This window comes from Chironomus tepperi, unplaced genomic scaffold (assembly GCF_022539635.2).
Source record: "Chironomus tepperi strain 1889 unplaced genomic scaffold, CSIRO-AGI_Ctep_v1 contig_171, whole genome shotgun sequence".
Taxonomy (NCBI): Eukaryota; Metazoa; Arthropoda; class Insecta; order Diptera; family Chironomidae; genus Chironomus; species Chironomus tepperi.
In genome coordinates, this window is record NW_027226293.1 from 1,009,526 (window position 1) to 1,031,634 (window position 22,109).

General features: G+C 34.4%; 1 protein-coding gene across 1 annotated transcript in view; it reads right to left on the bottom strand.

Moving 5' to 3' along the window:
• side-VII (sidestep VII) overlaps positions 1-22,109 on the bottom strand; it is a 160,211-nt gene that overhangs the window by 21,928 nt on the left and 116,174 nt on the right. The window contains exons 10-14 of the mRNA XM_070638179.1: positions 18,832-18,962; positions 18,396-18,555; positions 16,680-16,781; positions 16,394-16,462; positions 14,979-15,101 (exon numbers count right to left, since the gene is read on the bottom strand). Coding sequence (XP_070494280.1) covers positions 14,979-15,101; positions 16,394-16,462; positions 16,680-16,781; positions 18,396-18,555; positions 18,832-18,962 — 585 coding nt within the window. The remainder of the gene's footprint in view (positions 1-14,978; positions 15,102-16,393; positions 16,463-16,679; positions 16,782-18,395; positions 18,556-18,831; positions 18,963-22,109) is intronic.

A 22,109-nucleotide genomic window follows, 5' to 3' on the forward strand; every position in this document is an offset into this window, starting at 1 on the left:
GGATTAGATAAATTATAGATGCATGTCTTAATATTAAGGGAGTGGAATGGGATTGTAGTCAATAGTAAATTATCGTTTAATCAGCTTGTAAGGTATACTCTAAACTGTAGCTGTGTTCGGTTGTAATTCGTGAGATTAGACAAGATTCGATTGAATTTCAGTCAAACTTCAGCCGGCAACAACTCGTCGCATTTATATTCTTTACTAAAGCTTGACTATTCATTTAGGTATCCCCAAGAAACTGGTTGTAGAAGGAACAATCCATGGTCTGTTTTTACTCAAATAGCATATTGGGTTATGAAGCTAAACATGTGACACCTGGACACCTTCGCGTCAACTTGGCTCTAGTTACAAGTCAAATCTGACTATACATTGACCTATCTGCGATCTGACGCATTAATGCTTTATTTAAATTAGCTAATTAAGAGAGTAAAGCATTCCCAAAATGCGTTCCAAAAACCTGTCTCATCCCCAAAAAAATTCCCAAACTTTTCCTTTTTTGTTGCCTGCTTTACATTCCTCATCATGTAGATATAGAATAATTCTAACCTTCATTTTTTTTACTTCTTTTACTTTCTTCCTTTTTTTATTTCCTTCTTTTTTTTTGCACATCCCACACTTCACACTCGGTGGTCGTCATTCAGTGAGACGACGATGGAAGCTTAAATGTGGTTTGGGAGAAGCGCAATGGAAATAAAAAAAGGGAGCTGTGGGAATAAGAAACATAGATAGAGTGAGAAAAGCGAGCGACGATGATGATGATGATGGTAATGGCTGAAACAGTAGTAACGGCAGTACAAAAAAAGGAGCGTAAAAACTTTTTTTTTTTGGGACTTTTTTTTTCCATACTTTACAGAAAAAAAAGCGAGGAGGAGATGGAGGCAGGAAAATAAAAAAATTGAAAAAAATAAAATTGGTCTTATTTATAACATCGTTAGAACAATTTTTATGCCTTTTAAGAGCAAAATGTTTTATACAATTTTTTTTTTCTCACTCACTCATTCCACACCTAAAAAGAAAAAAATTTCATTTTTTTCCATAAACGTTAATTGCCGAGACTATAAAGTTAAATCATTGTACGTGAATGTATGCATGTATTTGTATAACAGTAAGTATGAGTTTAAATATTAATATTGTGGGGATGAATGGATATTGAGTGATTCTAATGTGGATTATGAGGAAGTTGGATATTCATAAATATTCTGGAATTTTAAAATTTAATTACGTCTTGTGTTAAAGTCGATCTATTCAGAGAAGGTTAGTTCATGAATAGCCTTCAGTGATATATTATAGGCATTTAATTGTAAAGATATTATAGGTTCGATTCTCAATATGCATTCTCAAAAGTATCGATTTTCTATATTTTCGTCCTAATTAACAAAGATCTAGATCGTTTTAGTTAATATTTGATGCCTTAATTCTAAGAATGCTTTCCTTGTTGTTGAGATCATGAAATGCTCATTCCTGCATATTTAGAATAGTCGAAAGCAGCCTATATTCTTTGAAACCTAATGACTGTTCTAGATATCCAAGTGAACGAAACAATCCAAAGTCGATTTAGGACTTAACCACGTCACAGTGTTGAATGACAACAATGCTAGCTTACCAACTTATAACTTCAAGGTTGTCCTGACGGCTATGTGACGACTGTTTATGTATCAAGGATATTAAGAGCTATTACGTCCTTTTCTACTCATCAGATTCAATACAAACTGACTTTTGATCAGATATAGTGTCTTTCAGGTCTATAAGACTATCTCCAAAAGGCACGTGACTTAAATAAAGTCAGAAATATAGCTCTAAACTGGCGTGACTTTAGTCTGGAACAAGACTCGTTGAAATCCAGCATCATACCAGAGTTTAATGTCTCCAATTCTCAACACAAGCCCTTCCTAAATTGCATATCCCTAAAATAACAAGAGACCACTTTCAGGTACCATAAAGGTCTTTCTGAAACATTTAAGCATGCTCTTTGCCTGTTAGAGTATATTAGGTCATTAACCATCCCATAACATCCAAACAACTCCCATTCTCCAACCGGCATCAGAAGAAAAAAAATGGAAGTTCCTCTATAAATTCTCTTATATTCATTCAGTCATTCTTAAATGATTTTATATTGAGGTCTTCGGGGTGCTCCATATATTTTACATCTTCACCCTCCTATAGAGCCATAGATAGGCATCTTAATGAGTATAAATTTCCATTGCTTTTGAAATACACTCACATTAAATAAAAAGAAATATCCACACGATACGTAAAAGAATAATGGCCAAGTTAGAAAAATAAAATATTCTCACAGTTTTGGTATGAGATTGAAGAGCATTTATCATTTGCCAGTGACTCATTAGATGCATTTGTCTCATTACATTAAAAATAATCCTAATTATAATTTTACTCGTTGACGCACACTGGGCAAGCAATATTGATGATGAATTGCTGGTTATTCAATTAATGCAGAAGCTTTTCATTTATTTTAAGGCACACACAAAAAAAAGGTTGTGTGGGTTTTGAGAACAAAATTGGAAACTTTATATAAAAAAATGGTATTTACGGATTGTTGCGGGAATTTTCTTTTAATTTATAAAATTATTTGCGGTTTTCCTCACTATGGCGTGTACAGATTGGCTGGAGATTGAGATAAGAACATTCTTGAATTTGGTTGGCGTGGGCTTAATGAATGGAGTTGGAATTAAAACTTGTTGCTGATGTGAATGGATGGCTTCTTTTGGATTTTGGAATTTTTAGAGGGAAAGTTCTGGTTTGTTTAAAGTTTTGAGTTTAGGTGGGTATAGAAGAACTAGGAATTCTGTTGAATTTTTTGGAGGATTGTCTAAGGTATCACTGGGATACTAGAGCAACTTATTGAGGCAAATTTCATTTTTCACCTACAAAAATGGGTCAAAAATAGCCATCAATGCTCCTGTAAGTCATGTTACTGACATGGTGACGTAGCAATGCATTAGCGACGGGCCTGTGCTGCTCGGATTTGCTCATTGACTACCTCAATGACTACAAGACATGAAGCTGCCCTCAAAGTACCGTGATTGCTGTTTTCAACTCATTTATAAGCTTTAATATAGAAACTTCTTGAGGATGTCGTCCAAGCTGCATTCTACCAACCATTCCACAGTTCTAGACACTCTAGTTCCCAAAATACACAAAAAATTCTCAAAACATACAAAAAATTCTCAAAATCTACCCAAAAACCTCCAAAAATTCCTCATAAAAATGCGTCTCAACCCTCCACAAAACAACTTCAAACTTCCTCACATCCCAAAAAAAAAAGTTATTTTAAGATTCTTTCAGTTTCCTAGGTAAATATTAAAATACTCAAAGGATGGATCATGTTGGGATCAGAATTCTAGCTCTGAATAATGCAAAAATTTACCCTGAATACCTTTATTCATGAAAAAAAAAGAATATAAAATGTGCGCGACCGAAAAAAAAGGTTCAAATGCACAGTTCTGTAAAAGGCTTTTAATTCCATTTCGAATTACACAAATTTTTCCGCATACAAATTCACCCGCTCAAAAAATTATGTCATAACAAATGTCATTTAATGACAATACTCATTTTTATTTAAATGCCATTTTAAAATCTATTAAAAATTTTCAATAAGCATCAACAGACGGACAGAAATTTATAAAAACAATAAAGCTTGAAAGCTCTGTTGTTGCGTGTATTTGTTTTTTTTAATGGAAAATAAAGAAGATCCGGAATAAAAATTATTTTTATATAGTCGCACCGATGGGATTAGTATTGTGTTGATTTGGTGTTGGGATTAGAGTTGAATGAGTAAGGACTTTTAAATGCTGTATTCTGAATTGGGGTTCTTAATGTCTCTTTAGAATTGATCTCTGTCTTAGAGAATGGACCAAAATCGAGATCGAGACAAAAACGAGAACCAAAACCAAGACTAAAAGGGAATGCCTCCAATTTGGAGACCGAGATTATGAAGTCTTGGTTTTAGTCTTGAAAACTCTTAATTCTAGGACATTCTGTCTTGTCTAACATTCCTTCTTGTAATTTTTGATCCTCAATACTTATGCTAGTTACACATTCCGGATAATTTTATTAACTTCTTTGAAACAACTGTTTTCAGACTGATATGATAGATATCTTCAAGCCTGCAAGTTATTTCATCATTCAGCTATCATAGGACCTCGTGCTTTGGCACGGACTGGTTTCACCATTGAAGGGATGTAGCCACAACATGAGACGAGCGGACGATGGAAGTGCGTTTGGACTCAAAAGCCACTTTTAGGAACCATATTCCTCAATTTGATATAGTTTTTGAGACAATCCAAGTATAGTCTCCAAAATGTCAGCTTTAGGAACCTCTGTTGTTATCATTTGTATCCATTTAGCCTAATTAAATCCATAAAAATGGACGCCAACCAAACAAACCCACATTCAATACAAAAGAACCTCTCAGCACGGTCCGAATCCACCCATCCTCCCCAAAATAACCTCAAAAATTTTCATTTTCAACATAAAAAACTGTAAAAAGTTATTATTATTATTGACATTAATGGAGGGGATAAATATATTTATTTATTTATCGATCAATCACTGTAGAACGATAGCAATAGACAAAAAAAAAAAGTCGGAGGGTAAGGTAGAACAGATAGGCGACCGGGCTATTGATTATCAATTTAAATTAAAATCACTTTCGAAAAAAAAAAATAATTTTTTTTGTGCTTTTTTTCCCCCACCAATGATCGCTTATGGCAAACATAGAACCGCACGCCGAATATAAAATCAAATAATTTCTGGCTAATGAATAAATTATGTTTTCAAATTGCAAAAATACGCTCAATGTTTAATCACTATAAATTCAATCTTTCCATTTTCCTCTCCGTTTTTGTGTGACTTTTTTTTATATAACATTTTTTTTTCCACTTGATTGCCTCGCCATTAGTACGACGACTTTTAGACGTAATAAAAGTGACAGAGACAAGAGTTATGACTAAAAGTTCAGTGCTCAAAGAAATATAATAAAAAAATAATGTTTAAAGTCCTTGTGGTATTGATTGAGGGACTTAAGCGCATTTTTTTCAGCCAGCCTTCAAGCCATCCAGTCAGTCAACCAACCAATCAACCAACCAGCTAAACAACCAAACAAACCAACTAGCCAACCAGCAAATAAGCCAACCAGTCAACCTGCAAACCAGCTAACCAGCCAACCAGCTTGTCAACCAGATAGTTAGCCAGTTAACCAGTCAGCCAGCCAACCAGCTAATCAGCAAATTAATCAACAATCCAGTCAACTAACCATCCAACCAGCCACCTAATCAGCCAGTCAGCCAGCCAGCCTGTCAGTCAAACAACTAGCCAACCAGCCAACTAATCAACAAGTCAGTCAACTAACCAACAAACCAGCCAGTCAGTCAGCAAACCAGCCAGTTAACCAGCCAGTTAGCCAGCCAGACAGTTTGCAAGCCAGACAGTCATCTAGCCAATCAACCAGTCAGCCAACCAGCCAACCAGCTAATCAGCCAGTCAGCCAACCAGCCAACAGGTCAGTCAACCGATCAAAGTGAGTTAAAAAGCGTCATTTTCTTCCAAAATGCGTTAAAAAACGGAATATGAGGGGCTCGTGATGGGATGTGAAATGGGAATGGGATGAGCATCAAGAGGAGAAACAACAAAAAATTATTAGAGGAACTTCCGATTGCAATTTTAGCCCATAAAGACACCAGAGAGAGACAGAAAATCAATATTGAGAAATAAGGAAGTGGAGGAATATGCAAAAAAAAAATTTAATTACATGAATTTGCATTTCTTTCATGATAAAAAGATGAAAAATATGTTGGATATGATGTATACTGTATCTCAATTTCATATTTGCCTGGCGTTCGTTTTCACTTCAACTCAAGTCAAAAAATATCATTTTTTTATGTACGATATTCATACATTTAAATATATGTATGGGAATAGATAGCTATGGCGTCATTTGAAAAAAAATCTCAAAATGTTTATTATACACACTAGTGGATGGAATTTGTAATGAAAATTGAGTAGATCCGTTTATGTTATGGAAATGAGGATGCCTCATTAAGTCGTTTATAAATTTGCAATTCATAGTATTGATTGTATTGTGCCGACAGCTGATGCCTTGTAGAGCAGTCGAAGATATTATGCGCAGTAGTCTATTAATAATTCTTCGAGATGGTTTTTGGGGTGGATTTGGATGTGATGTCAAGTTTGAGATTAGGTCTTTGAATATTTGAACTTCATAAAATTGTTAAAAATTCAAATTTTGAACTTCGAGTCGTTTTTGAATTCTAAAAAACTGTCAAAAGTTCAATTTTCGATTTTCTGTAGAATTTTGAATTCTAAAAAGTCATTAAAAATTCAAATTTTGAACTTAGTTGAATTTTGAACTCTACAAAACTGTTAAAAGTTCAAATTTTGAACTTCTCTTATAATTTGAACTCTACAAGTCGTTAAAAATTCATATTTTCAACTTTTGTTCAATTTTGAATTCTAGAATACTCTCGAAAGTTCAAATTTTGAACTTCAAGTAAATTAAGAATGGTGAAAAACCGTTAAAAGTCCAAAATTTGAATTTAAATTGAGTTCAAACCGTCAAATGTTTGAATTTTGAACTTTTGCTTAACTTTGAATTCTATAAAATCGTTAAACTTCAATTTTTGGACTATTCTGGAATTTTGAATATTATAAAAACGTAAAACAGCAATTCAAAATGCCAAAAACCCGTTACAAATTCAAATCATAAGCTTATGAATCCCATTATTAACGCACGACTCCATCGCATAGCAACTAATATTTCCCTTAATTTCAAAAGGTATATAAACTCAACCAGACTGAATAATATCATTTTTCAAACGACCTAATTTCTCTCATAAAATACAAATAATAATTACATCACGCACAACTAGTTAAAGTAAAATAGGATATTAAGTAGCAAAAGAACTCTTTTTCGTGCTCTAAAAAATCTGTTGCTTTGAAATTTCTTAAAGACTATTTTTCTTGACAGTTCTTTAATGATCCACAGAAATTAATTTTAATGAATAATAATTTATCAATTTCACCAGAACAATAAGAAGAAGACAAAAGCTGAATTTTATTATTTTATTCATGTTTCGAGTGTCTCCAAAAAAGCTTTAAATTGTCAATTTCTTCTCGGGAAATTTTAAAATCCTCCTCAACGGCAATTATGTATTTTTCGAGTATCATCTACAGCAGAGCATTCCAAAATAGTCGAGGAAGTAAAGCTTATAAGGATTAACACAATTTTCATTGCAAAAATTTCACATATGAATGAAAAGAAAAATAGGAAAATTTCAACGATGAGAAGACTTTTCCCAAGTTTTATAGATGCAGTCATTACGTAATAGGATATGGATTAAGCATACACATCCAACAAACAACAGCAAAAAAAAATAGAAAGCAAAGAAACCAAAGCGAAATATGTACAACATCATACAGTGCAAACAAGATTTCCCATTAAGGATCAAATTTTGTTTATCATTGCTGCTGGGATTTTGTTTGTACTTCAACTGATGTTGGATATGGTTAAAAAAAAATATAATTTTAGTGAATATGTTCCTTCCTACTCGAACTGACAGTGAGAGAGAGAGAGAAGAGATTGCATAAAAGTTGAAGGCAAAGGAGCATGAATAAGAAGTGCCATAGTAAAAAAAATAATGATGCTAAATTTTCCAAAAAATATTGTGTGTACAAAGCAAGCATAGAGTTTACAGCACCAGAAATATCATTTTATATCCCCCAAAAAAGGATTCCCTCATTTACACACACACACACACACAAATTTTTTTTGAGCTTTTGGCTTCTCTGCCAAAAAATATTATTTTCTTCCATCCTCATTCTACTGTGTGCATACTTATTGTATGGGAACAAAACTTTTGATCAAATATGGTAAATTTATGCTTTTTTGTGGGAAAGTGTTTTCAAAATATGTATGAAGTTTTTTTTTTTTGGTGAATTTTTCTTCTGGGAAATTAATTTTGCGTTTGAAAATTTTTGGGAATTGTGTTCGGGAATTTTGAGCTGTAATTAATTTCTTGGGCTTTTCTAGGAATATTTTGGAATTTTAAGTTTTGGGGAATGTTTTAAAACTATTTGGGAATTTTTCACACAGAGTTGACAGGACTTCCTGGAGTCCGACTTCAAATGGACTGCAAATGGACTCCAAAGACATTTATCAGATAAATATCTAAAACTAGAATCTAATGAACAGCTTCTATTCCAGCAACTGGTCATTAAACTCATAATAAGTCAACTGCAGATGGCAGGATACCATAAACACATCCAAATTTTAATAAGCATCAAAATCATCAGATTCCCAAGTATCAAAATCTCAAATATTAATTATAATTAACCCAATAGCATAAATTTAACTTAACAAAAAAATTTCTCAATCTTCAATTTCCAACATTCCCTTTTTTGCTGAAAATTCCTACCCTACAACCATTTTTCCATTCCAGCAATAAAATTCAATTCAATGACATTGGCAACGTTCTTTGAAATATAAACTCAAGAGCAGCTCAAACAAACAAAGATCTATAGATAGCCTATAGTATTATAATCAAATACAGATATTTGAGCATACATGACGAAAACATCCCTAAAGCCTCAACATCAAAGAACAGAAAATGGCAAGGCATACTCATGTTCGGTCTATAAATTTGATATCAATTAAAATTAAATAAATTTTCTATTTTAATGTGTGTGACCGAACTTTGTAGACCACTTCCATTTTAGATACTCTTCGATTTCACTCTACAATGTCTATAATGCACATCCCATACTTGTGTGTATGTACATAAAATATCTTGAGGTTATGTTTTTTTTTTTTTTTTGTTGTGGTATTGTTGATATAAATGGCTCTCTTTTGACGATAAAAAATGAACTCAAATTCGATATACTTTTATGCATGCGTCAGGGGTGTATTCTAAGGATTCTCGATGTCAGGACCAAAACTGAGACTTCCCGGGTAGACCGAGAATTGCCAAGAAGACCGAGACTTGCCTAGTAGACCGAAACTTGCCTAGTAGACCGAGACTTGCCTATTTGACCGAGACTTGCCTAGTTGACCGAGACTTGCTTAGTAGACCGAGACTTGCCTAGTTGACTGAGACTTGTCTAGAAGACCGAAACTTACCTAGTAGATTGAGACTTGCTTAGAAGACCGAGACTTGCCTAGAAGATCGAGACTTGCCCAGTAGACCGAGACTTGCCTAGTTGACCGAGACTTGCTTAGTAGACCGAGACTTGCCTAGTAGACCGAGACTTGCCTAGTTGACCGAGACTTGCTTAGTAGACCGAGACTTGCCTAGAAGACCGAAACTTGCCTAGTAGACCGAAACTTGCCTTATAAACCGAGACTTGCCTAGTAGACCGAGACTTGCCTAGTAGACCGAAACTTGCCTAGTAGATCGAGACTTGCTTAGTAGACAGTGACTTGCCGGGTAGACCAACACGTCGGCCAGACCAACACGTCGGGAAACCCTAGTGTATTCAGGGGAAACTGGGGTTTGACTATACCCCTGCTATATGTGCATACAATTAATGATTTTTTTTAGCAAATTTTTCTTTCTTATTCCTTCATACTCAGTTCTGTCTACTTTGTCTACAAGCATTTGTCAGTCTCATTTTGTGATTAATCACAAGTAATTTAGTATGAAAGGTTAATGAATCACGTTAGCTGCTTAAAATCAATATCTCGTACATTTGAGATGCTTTTCTCTTTTTTAACCAATTACTCTTGTTTCTTGAAAAATGAGCTTAATGGTTTTAAACTTGCTACTCGTGAAAATGTTAAAAAATTTGAAGAATTTTCAATTTTCTTTTACTCTCTTTTTTTTGGGTAAATAACGTGAATGAATGATGAACATTCATTATTCTTCTCTGGGGTGTGAGGGAAAAAAAGAAATAAGCATCTGAGATGTGGTTTCTCCATCATCATTTCCTTCGGTCCATCATGGCCATTGACATCTTTAAATCACTACTTTATGCTGATGACGAGGAGGTTTTTTTTTTCTTCTTTTGGTATTAATCCATGTCATTCTGTGGTGCTAATCGGTATAGAATCAGTTGGGATTGTTGGCAAATGAGATTGAAGGCGCATATTAATGAGATTTTTTGGTTTTGTTGGAGATTGAGCTATGGAGTTTGATTTGAGTTGTACTATTTTAAGTGATATTGGAGTTGATTCGGGCATTGACGTTGGAATTGATGTCAAATTAGGTTGAGAATGGACTTAAAAACCACAATACTAGTTGATCAATCATAATTTGATCAATAGAACTTCTGGAAGGAAGCTGTTGATAGAGACAGTATTGGTATACAGAAGGCAGGGAGAGAGCCAGCTTTATGAGTCATCTGAGGGATGCCATGGATCACAATTGATCTGTACGATCAATGAAATAAGTAAGATCATAATTAGACACCAGGCTAGCTTGACTTTGGTCAATTAAACGATTTGCACCGTATATGGCACCATAGTAAAGCAACGCTTGTCTGATGTTGGTTTTTGCATCGATTAACTGCCTTGAAATTGCTCAAATTGATCAAAATCGACTAAAATTCATCAATAAATCGTCAAAAATGATCAAAAGATGACTGAACAGTTCAACACCCTTGTCAACTACCTACGATATGTCTTAGGTCATGCAAAGACACCCAAAAATTTCTATTCTTCATTTTAACCCTGAAAAGTACATGAAAATGCGTCAATTTCACAATGACGATTCAACTTCACCCATAAGAATACAGCACAAAATCATCCCGTCTCAGAAGGCAATTTCTAAGTAACCCATATGCATGTATGTAGCAAATAAAGAAAGGAAATTTTGTATGCATACATATCAAGTAAAAGGAGGGAGATGAAACTTGAAGAGAAGCCTCTCCACTTCATATCATCTTTTTTTTTGCCTCTCTCATCATCATCATGAAAAATAATTTTTCAAAAAGAGGAGAAGATGAAATTTACTTCTTTATGTGCCTTTACTTTCTTTTATGCCGTACGTAAAGGATGTCTAAGAAAAATAAACATAACATGTTTTTCTCCAGAAACATAACATTAAACCATCCTTTCATTTCTTTCCCATTGTGAACGTGAATATTTTCTTTTTTTTTTTGCAAGGCATATCCATATGTGCGTGTTTGCAACTCGTACATCATCATCATCGTCATCGTCATCATGATGAGTGTTTTGGATGAAAAGGAGAGAGGCAAAAAAAAGCCTTTACAATTTATCAGGAAGGGGACGTTTGGACATTTGGTAACGCTTAACTTAGCCCCTCATCCCTCCATCCCCTTCATCCCCTTCATCCCCTCCATCCCCTCCATCCCCTCCATCCCCTCCATCCCCTTCATCCCCTCCATCCCCTTCATCCCGTTCATCCCGTTCATCCCGTTCATCCTCTTCATCCCCTTCATCCCCTCCATCCCCTTCATCCCGTTCATCCCGTTCATCCCGTTCATCCTCTTCATCCCCTTCATCCTCTTCATCCCCTTCATCCCCTTCATCCCCTCGATCCCCTCGATCCCCTCGATCCCCTCCATCCCCTCCATCCCCTCCATCCCCTCCATCCCCTCCATCCCCTCCATCCCCTCCATCCCCTCCATCCCCTCCATCCCCTCCATCCCCTCCATCCCCTCCATCCCCTCCATCCCCTCCATCCCCTCCATCTCCTCCATCCTCTCCATCCTCTCCATCCCCTTCATCTCCTTCATCCCCTTCATCCCCTTCATCCATTTCATCCTCTTCATCCTCTTCATCCATTTCATCCTCTTCATCCTCTTCATCCCCTCCATCCCTTGCATTCCTTCTACCAGATTGAGCCCATCCCTTACCCCAAAGCATTACCTAACTTCCTCACCATTCCCAAACGAGTCAGACTTCGTGTAAAGATGCGTAGGCAAAAAAAAATGGACGACGAGTGTTGATAATGCTTTTATTATGTGCTCATATGCGAATATGATGGATATACTACGGTAGAAATGGCATCAATAGACTCATTCATAGTGAAAAAAAAAGGTAAATTTTATGTAACTGGAATCAAGTGCTTTATGTTTATGCAACAATTCTGTATATCGAATTACCGACAACATTTGGTACTTGAAAATAAGTTCATATTGTTTATCATCTCCTATACACTTGATGTTTTGCTGCTTTATACTCTCACTCGTGTGTACTTATCAAAAAAAAAGTTGGGGTTTTTGTCTGAGAATGCTTTATTGATTCGATAAATGCTGCACATGAGATTCTCTTTTGTTGTTGCTTTGTAGTGAGAATTGTATTGAATTTTGATCTAGACATGCAGCTTATATGAGGATGTTGTGCATTTATATTAATATTTCTTGGAACAATGTATTTTGTGTTGTGCAACATTTTATATAGTTTTTAAAAAATTGATGTGTGTTGTGGGTTTTGATGGAATTTTCTACTTTTTTCAATGGGGGATGTTTGGAAATTACGTCTTAAATTAGATGAGGGATCCAAGTGAGTGATTCAGGGACATCAGCAGAAGGTGGCCAGCTTCAGAAAGGTCTATCAACGGAAGGCGGAAAACTACAGAAGGAGCCATCTGTGACAGGTGACACCAATGACAGGTCGCGCCTATGGCAGATAGACAGATTTGACCTGTCGACAGACCATTACCGATGGAAGGTGACGACCTACGAAAAGGAGCAAACGTTGTAAAGTGACAACTAATGCAAGGTGTCATCTGCAGAAGGTGGACAGATCAGCGACAAAATCCGGCATTTCCAAATGTGCTCTGAAGTGATCTGACCTCTCAAATGAAGGGCTAGTAATTCAAATTTCAATGACTTAAACCAAGTTCACGCTATTGTGTCTAGCTATGACCTCCTAGGCTAAATGCCCTTGCTAAATCTTAAGAGTCGTTGACTTCAAACAATGAAAATCCAAAATTTTGTTCTTAATAATGCTGAGGGAGGGTCAAAGATTCAAATGATTTGAATCGTGACGTACATAGTGAACTGTCTCTTATGACCGTTACTGTTAAGCTTCATCAACCTCATATTCATTTTCTACGAATTACTTGAAACACATCAACTGCAGTTTTCCAACATTTCTATTGAAAAAAAATTTGTTAAATCCTTTTAAATTTCAAGTTGATTCAAGTTGATGCGTTGTTATGCCCCATCAACATTTTCATCTCTACACAAGCAAGTCAAAAACATTAAATTAATTGAACTTCAAAGTTCTTATATTTTTTAAAGTAAAAACGCCCCTAAAGCTTTAAAAGAGAAACGTTTAGAATTCTTTTAGAAAACACAAACAAAAGACGAAAACATTTATTTGAAATTAAGTTGAAAGGAAATGTCTAGAAAATCAATATTACATAAATTGGAAAGACTTTATTTGATAAAAACAGCAGAAGGACACAATTTGGATAATTTTTCTAAAAATAAAATGTAAATTCAGAGAATTTGATTGTTTGTGAATTATTCTGTCATCCAGTCTTTTGCGCGTTAAAATATATATCCAAAAGTATGTTGGATTTTATCATAATTAGAACATAAATGGCTCACGGTAATTAGCAAATAAGCCCACATTTGATTAATTAGGATGAGAATATACACGTGGAATGATATTGCAAGGATTTTAAATAATTTTTTTTTTAACTGGAACTGGAAGCTATATTTATTTAAATATCATATTTCAAAATTTTCACGTAAGCACAAGTTACAGATAAACAAAAAAAAAAAGAAAAATCATTGCTCGTGTTGTTTGTAGAGAAAATCTGTTTTTTGGGGTTTGTTTGCTGATTTTTGTGAGAAAGAGTTGAGGTGGCTTTAGACATTTTATGGTAAAAAGGTATCTAATCTTAGATAAAGAGTTGAATTTTCAATTTTAAATCTCTAGATACTCTGTGAGGCATCTGGTGTATCATGTTAAGAATAAAATGGAATCGACTGTCTTTGGATAATTTGGGTTCTTTAGAATCGACAGCCTCTGATGACTGATGAGGCATATATCAGGTTGATCCGACAATCATCGATGATTTTCTTGTACAGTTAGCTTCTTGAGGAAGTATATACCATCTGTCAATTGTCATCGTCAACGACAGTTCACCCTTAACTGCTAATTTCAGGGACTTTGAAAGAGTTTTTAACAAACTATCCTTCTATAGACATTTACTGTAGCTTGCAGCCGGTTGCAGATGAATTTTGAATCTCATCAGTCGCAAATATGAGAAGGGTTTGGGATTTTGGTCTCAAAAACTCTAGCAAATTGAAGAACACTGTCTGAAGAAATGGAGAAGTACAAATTGAGGATCAGTATGAATATGCCACTACCTTCCAGGGCCAACCGACATAGTCTACCTCCCTGAATATGCATCTGCATGCCATTTATTAAGACTTGTATGAAACTTCAAGAATTTAGAATTTCAAGCATGAAAACTCAACAGTAAATGAAATTATAGACGTCATTCATAATCAACCCCTTTTTTACATTCCATTCCTTTCAGACAGCACCAAAAACTTGTTAAAGTCAAAAATTTTCTTATTTTTTAAAGAAAGTCTAACATTACAAATCTTTTAAAATAAAATGTTGTGGCAACAGCTTTAAAAGTATGAAGAAACTTTGCTTTATTTATTCATTCACATCCTCATTCAGCTCAGTACACAACCTCCTTCTACGTCGACATTATTATATATTTCTCGATTTATTTTTATTTGTTAAAAAATTTATGTACACATTTCAACATTATTATGTTTTCATCCCTTCATCATACACATTTCAAACTCAATCATCCGCAAATGTATTAATATTATCCGTCCGACACATACAATAAACAACAACAGTCACGTCAATAACAATGGAGAGGACGGAATATAAAATAAATAATAATAATATCAGCAACATCAACAACCAAACAGAGAGGTTGAAAATAAAAAAAAAATTATATTAATTCATACTAAGAATCACTTATTTTATTTTATTGAGCGCCTACCTGCAGCTATAATGTGAAATATACAAGGGTGTTTTTGTTTTCCAATTTTGTTCGTCGCCGAGCACAGTAATGTACCATAATCAAGTTCAGTTACAGGTCGGTATGAAACAAACGATGATGTTCCTGTAATGAAGAAACAGCGGGAAATATTTTAATTATAAATCTTGCAATTTAGTCGTTTTGGTGTATTTGTTTGTGCTATTTTCGTCTCGTCGCTTTTTTTTTTTTTTCATTTACTCACTCGAACTCATTTAGTACGCGATGTGAAGCTTTTTGGTTATATTAAGTACAAAATATTCAGTATGAGCGCATTAACCTCCCTCACACACTTTATCCAATTTTCTGAGTAATTCATTCATATATATCTAAATGTTTCAACTCGTGTACCACATCATCTCATAATTCTCATACATTTCATTTGTATGAGTATGAAGGTATTATGTGGATATAGTTAAGGTAACATAACAGAACAGAAGCGCTAACAAATTGAGTTAAAATTTTCCATTTTACGCGTAATTGGAGTGTTTTGGGAATTTTTATTATTATTATTTTTTTTTTTTTGCGGCAGTGCCTTTCACTTGAGCTTGAACAAAAGCAAATCCATAGAAAGTATAGAGCTTAATGCAAAAGGCATTTAATCATAATTAAATTTTGCTGTTACTTTACTTTTATGCAATATTACAATTATCCACGATCTTCTTTTTTGGTGCTGTTTCTCCCCTCACTTGTGGATAAAGCATGCCCTTAAAAGCTACAAAACAATACAATTAGATCGCTAATTGAATTTAATTTTGTTTCTTTCCTTTTATCGTAGGATGTTGCTTATCTTTTTTGAAATTGGCATTTTAGATGGTATATTTAGATCGATTTTTATCTTAGCTTCAAGTTTCTATTTGTTTTGTGATTGAATTCTTGTTTGCTCCGCTTTTTTATATTGTAATTTGTTTAGAAATTTTGTTAATTGGACGAATTTATGGTGAAACTTTTGGTTTGAAAGTGCGAGGTGGACGAATGCGTGGGAAAATGACGTTCAATCCAGAGTCAATTATGTGGATTTTTTGAAATTGCTTAAGCCGTTAAATTCTGTTTAAAATTGCATTATTTTTAGCATTTCAAGTTGAGAACTACTGAAAAATTCATTAAAATCCCATCCCCAACTTCCTATGGATTCACCCAATATTTGCACATCTGCAAAATCATTTGTGTACGTTGCGTATTTGTACGATTATAAATGAAAATATGAAAAGGTAAAACTATGCTGAAACACTCAAAATTTCTCCGTTTATTAATGCACATATTCATATTGCACCAATATGATGATCATTGTGCCATACTCCTCACTTGAACCAATTCGTATGCCTCGTCTAGTTTTACGAAAATAGCACATTTTTGTATATATTTGCAATTGCACCTACCGTGTCTTGATACATGCGATGCTGCAACATCGATACTTTCCGCTGAATTATTAAAAGTCCATTTGAAGTCTATGCGCAAACATTTTTTACGTTAATTGAGGGTAGAAAAGAGAGTAAAATTAATGAAAAAAATCAATTAATGAAATAAATCATAAATAAATTCTTATATCCAGTTGTTGAATGTTTAAAAGCACTCGCTCGTGCCTCACAAATTGTCCACTTATAAATGAATAGAAATAGGCATGGAAATACCATAAATTTTGCTCTGATTGTTAGAAACACTTACCGACTTCCGGTGGATTTGCGTCGACTATACACTTGATTTGAGCATTTTCGTGCTTTGCAACCCCATACACTCTCGGCTGTTGTGGGGCACAAGTTGGAGCATCTGTTGAATTGGAAATTTGATATTTTTTTATGAGAACGGGTAACAAAAAAAAAAAAATAACAAAATCATATGGAATTGGATGGAAATTGGAAAGCAACATGCAAAAAAAAAGGTCACACTAGATTTCTTTAGTTACAAATTACCAAATCAATTGGATTAGAAGGCATAGAACATGGGAAAATGTAGATTTTTAGCATATTTTTATAGGAAAAAAGGTTTACGTCCTGCAATCGGAAAGGGCATTTTGACAGTCATTAAATTTATTGATCAGCTTGCTTTTTATGAACGGACCTATTAATTTGCAATAAAAATCATAAAAATGGAAATTGTTGAATGTTTGTGTAGGCTTTTATTGTGAAAAAAATCAGTTTGCATTGATGCCTGCTGATTGAATCACATTGTGAAGGTTCGATGATGACTTTTTCGTCTGGAATGCTGACGGTAGAGTTGGAATATTGTTGGGTAAATTCAGAAAAAGTTAAAGGTTATTGATTGTTTGGATACTCAAGTAGCACGCTGCTGTCAATTTAATTTGGCTGTAAATTGAGTGAACTACAGCAGTCACAGTTCCGTCAAGGTATCTATGTCAAGGTCATATTGTTTCTTCATATTGTTGTCAATGCGGCAACGGAACGAATACCTAGTGACTTTGTTGTAGCACTTGGAATAGTTGCATACTTTATATTGAAATTAGTCACACAAAAGTCAACGACATAGTAAGAAATACTTGAAATTTAGACATTTGGACTCATAAAATTCAGAGAGTTTTGAGCTAAAGTCAGTTATGTCAATTTTGAGTTGACATGACTCAAAAATGAGGCCAGATTATAATGAATTCGGTTCCATTTCAGAGTCACGCCAACCTGAGATCAGTCTTTTGGTATACAACTACATCTTCACCTACACTTGCCAATATCGTGAACCATGCCCTTAGGCAAACCTTAGAGTATGCATCCATGGGTTGGTATAAGTGTAGGGGGAGATGTATACCGAGGAATCGGCCCCTGAGGCTACATTATTGTCTTTACTAATCCATGTGCCTTCTGAATTACAATTCCAACTCTCAACGACTACTCCAACTTTTATGTTAATCTCCAAACCTCCAACTCTAATATAGTTGCACAAACAACACCCCAGAACATAAACCATTCAACCTACAGGTAAGCAAATCCATTAATGATTTTTAAAAATTACATCTGCCAGAGACTTTTCTTCAAAGCTCTTACAGCCCCAAGACGATCCACAAAAAAAAATAAAGAAAATTAAATTTACTCTGAATCAAATTCCTTGACCACAAAAGCCCCTCGGGACTTAAGGCATGAGAGAAATGCTTATAAGGTCAATTTCAATTATGATTAAAAGAATAAAGGAAAAAAAAACTGCGCAATTTCTCATCATGGACATGTCCACCTTCAACTTGAATTTATTTTTTCATTTGATTTGATGAAGGAAAAGAGAACAAAAAAAAAATAATTTCAAACTCGATTGCTTAAGACAGAAGAGCCAGAGCAAGAGAAAAAGAAAATTATTCAATGAGCATATAAACAGTAGAATGAATGAGTGAATAAGAATGAGGATAGGAAAAAAGCAAAAAAAATAAAGAAAATTACTTACACATCACATTCAATTCAAATGGTAAACTTTCACCATCGCCTTCGCTATTGTAGCCAACACATGAATAATTTCCGGCCGTTGTACGTGAAACACTTTGTAACACTAGCGAATGGTTGCTGATTATAACACCCAGAGAGATATTATGTGGTAACATACGACCCTATATATACATATTTTGTTGTTGTTGTTTAAACGATGTAAATGGTAAAAAAACAGCATCAGCAGTGGCAACATGTATAAAAATCACACACATATGAGAAAATCGCATGTGAAAAATAGAAAAAAAAATGAGGAAAACATCATGAAAAATTAATGAAAAAAATCCTTTTTTCCGGCTTTTTTTTTCCTCCCGTACAGTAAGGACCGACCAGAATAAAAAAAAGGTGAAAAGCTGCTAGAATTTTTTTAATACATATTATTTATTTATTAAACTTACATTATGTCGCCATTCAACTTTATATACACCAGGATGTGCTGTAATGATACAATCGAAATAGACATCGGTTCCTTCCCGAATGTTGTCGGGATCCAGTGAACTGCCCAATCGAACTGTCGCTTCCGGTACATCTGTTAATTGACAATGTAAAATATTATTAAATGAAATTTTTAACATTAATAAGGTTTTAGAGTATTCTGTGCGCTCTGTGTGGATGTACATATGTAAATGGGAGGAATGTTTGTGTTTGATGATTAATAGAGTTATTATTCAGGTTTAGGATATGAGATGCTTTGGTTGTGTATCATTTGAGTTTTACATTTGTAATGAGGATTGTAAAAATGGAAGGAGAGCCCATTCAGGATACAAATGCTGCTGGGGTTTTCAATATTGGGACTAAATTGTACTGAATTGTGGGGTTAATCTTAATTTTTATCCAGGTTTAACTCTAATTTCCACCATGACACAGTGACAGGATGCTTAAAAACAACTGTAAGTCATTTGGCTAAAGCAACCAAATTTAAATCAGGAGCCGTTCCTTAATTACGTTACAGAACAACGAACTTTTCTCAAAAATGAACAATGAAATTCTTGGAATTTCTCAGATGACTGCTGTGAACGGCGTTTTAGTCAATTGGCAGCTTCTTAATTCTACGTAAACGACTTCCTCGTCGTCGTAGTAATGACATTTCACAAGGTGTCCATCAGGTGAGTAGCACTGACTTTATTGCTTCTAAATGAATTCAAGCATTCAATAACTAATTTAGAGAACTGAGTAGAGCAATCATAGTTTCCCAGTGAGCTTACGAACAGCACAATTTGCTTGCAAAGACATCGATATGCCGTTTAAAAGGTAAAACGTAAAATTGTACTGACGGCTCATTGTGTAGGCTGATAGTGACTCATTTTTTTAGCAAAAAATGCAGTTCGTCGCACTGTGTAGTTTGAAAAAACGCGTCCATCCGGAAAATTCGCTTTCTACCACAATTTTGTTGCTTATAGACTGATCATTACCTCACTCCACAAATCTCTACAAATTATATAAATCCCTTCCAGTTTCATAGCAACAGACACATTTCCAATCATTTAAATATCCATCAAAATTTTTCCATGCATTTTAAGTATCATTTGATTGATGTAAAACTTTATAGAAATTCACCAAAAAAAAAGAAGTATCAAAATAATGACTTCAAAATAATACACAAAAGAATCCCCCCATTAGCTATGTTATGCCCTATGTTCAAAAATAAATCGGATCAAAAGAAGGTTGAATGATTTTTTTTTTCTTCATTCCATCCTAAATTCGCCCTGTTCAGCAGTCTGTTTTGTGTACATCGAAGAGGATTGTGTGCATGTAGTCCTTCATACTAGAGCAGAATATAAAAAAAGAAGATTATTTCCCATGGCGAGCACGTTCAACTCTTTTTTTTTATTTTTCTTCTATAATTTTCTTCTTTGCTCTCTCACTCTAGCATGTATGCTCGTGATTCCACTCGATTTAAAAACAAGTACTGATGACAGAAGAAAAATAACATGAACAAGTTACGGAGGTCAATGTAATTTTGTGCCGGTCAGCAGCGCTGTTGATGTCTTATTTCATTGAACAATTATTCCCTTATCAAATCGGAATTAAAAATCAACATCCGAGAATGCTTCAAGCATAGAAATTAATGTTGAAATACTTATTGACTGCTTGAGTCTTTAATAAAGCTTAAAGACTTTCATGATAGAATTAATTTAATATTCAAATTAATTCAAGGGAATCGAGATTAGCAACCTTAACGAATCTTCTGAGGCAAGTCTATAAGCTGATTATCTTTTTTTTTTGTGAGTCTCAAAATTAATTTCCTCAAGTCTTAGTGGGGGGTTTGTTCAGGTATAATGTCCAGTTGACAATCTATCTGTAAACGATAATGAGAATGGTTGGAACTGACTGACTTACTTTTGTGGGGATACTAAAATACGTTAGTCTAAATCATTGTAGTCGTTAGACTTAGCGTGTTCCTAGAAAGCGATAGTACTTTATCTAATGATTTACGAGTGTAGCAGGCTGCAATTAGTCAATCGTATGTCTAAATACAAGTTTGGCACCTATAGAACTTGTTATAATCAAGTTCATTTAGAAGATCGGACTCTGATCTGAACCGAACCCATATTCTCATTAAAGAAGAGATTCTAATAGTCAAGTCACCTCTTTATAAAGACCTTAATCTCGAACTGGCAGTTTAATCAACATAAAGTTGAGTACACGGTTCCTTAATGGTGATAAACGCGCAGTATATTTGAGTTTATGAGGCAATCTAGCTAAACATCGTCATGTCCCAACCACACATTATCCAAACCACATTGTTAGTCGGAATCGAGCAATGCTCTGATTAGCACATGTTGCGAAACGGTGGTCTATTAAACTGGTGAGACTCTGACTTGGTGTTCAATCGGTTGAAATCCTCGACCATGTCAGATTTATTGACCTGGATATGAATTAAGGTCAGATTTTTGATGAATTCAATCGATTTGTGCTATTCTGGATCCCATTGAGTCAGTTAGCTAGCAAAGGAAGTAAATGTGCCTAAAAACCGCACATTTAATTCGAATTTAACACAACACAATAATGATTGTACAACAATCTATCTAAAAAGTTCCACTTACACCCTGACATCACTCCTATATCCCTCCATTTCCAACTCAAAAGACAAATTTAGTGAAATGACTACATAAAATAATGATGTACAGATATTCAATATATAAATTAGCGTAAATTCCCCTCTAAAAAATTTTATCATCTACATTGAAAATTCATTTTCAACATGTTAATGTGTGTCTACGTTTCAGTAAAATATTCCCAATATATACAATTCAGTTCTCTCGAAAATCCTCTTGGGATAGACGAAAATTTTAATGAACAAAATATCTCCGGTCGTTTCTATAATTTGATTAAATATTAAGTACGTTGCCATAAATAATTTCAATGGCAATTATATGCGAGTTTCAGTCAATTTCACTCGGTACATAGATCAAGGTGTGGTTTGAGTGAAAAAAAAACTTTTTTTTATGGTTTCATTAAAACTGCTGATGCTGGTAGTTGTGGATGGATGGGAATTGATGATAAATTGGAGCACATAAAGAAGTTGAGGAACACATTAAATTTTAGGTGATTATGGATTTTTCTTCAATATTTTTTAGAGAGTAATTTGAAGTTTTACATGCAGCTATAGTGCTGCGTGGATTCAATTTTTTGTTAATGGATTTTGGAATATTTGGATTATTTACTTAAGGAT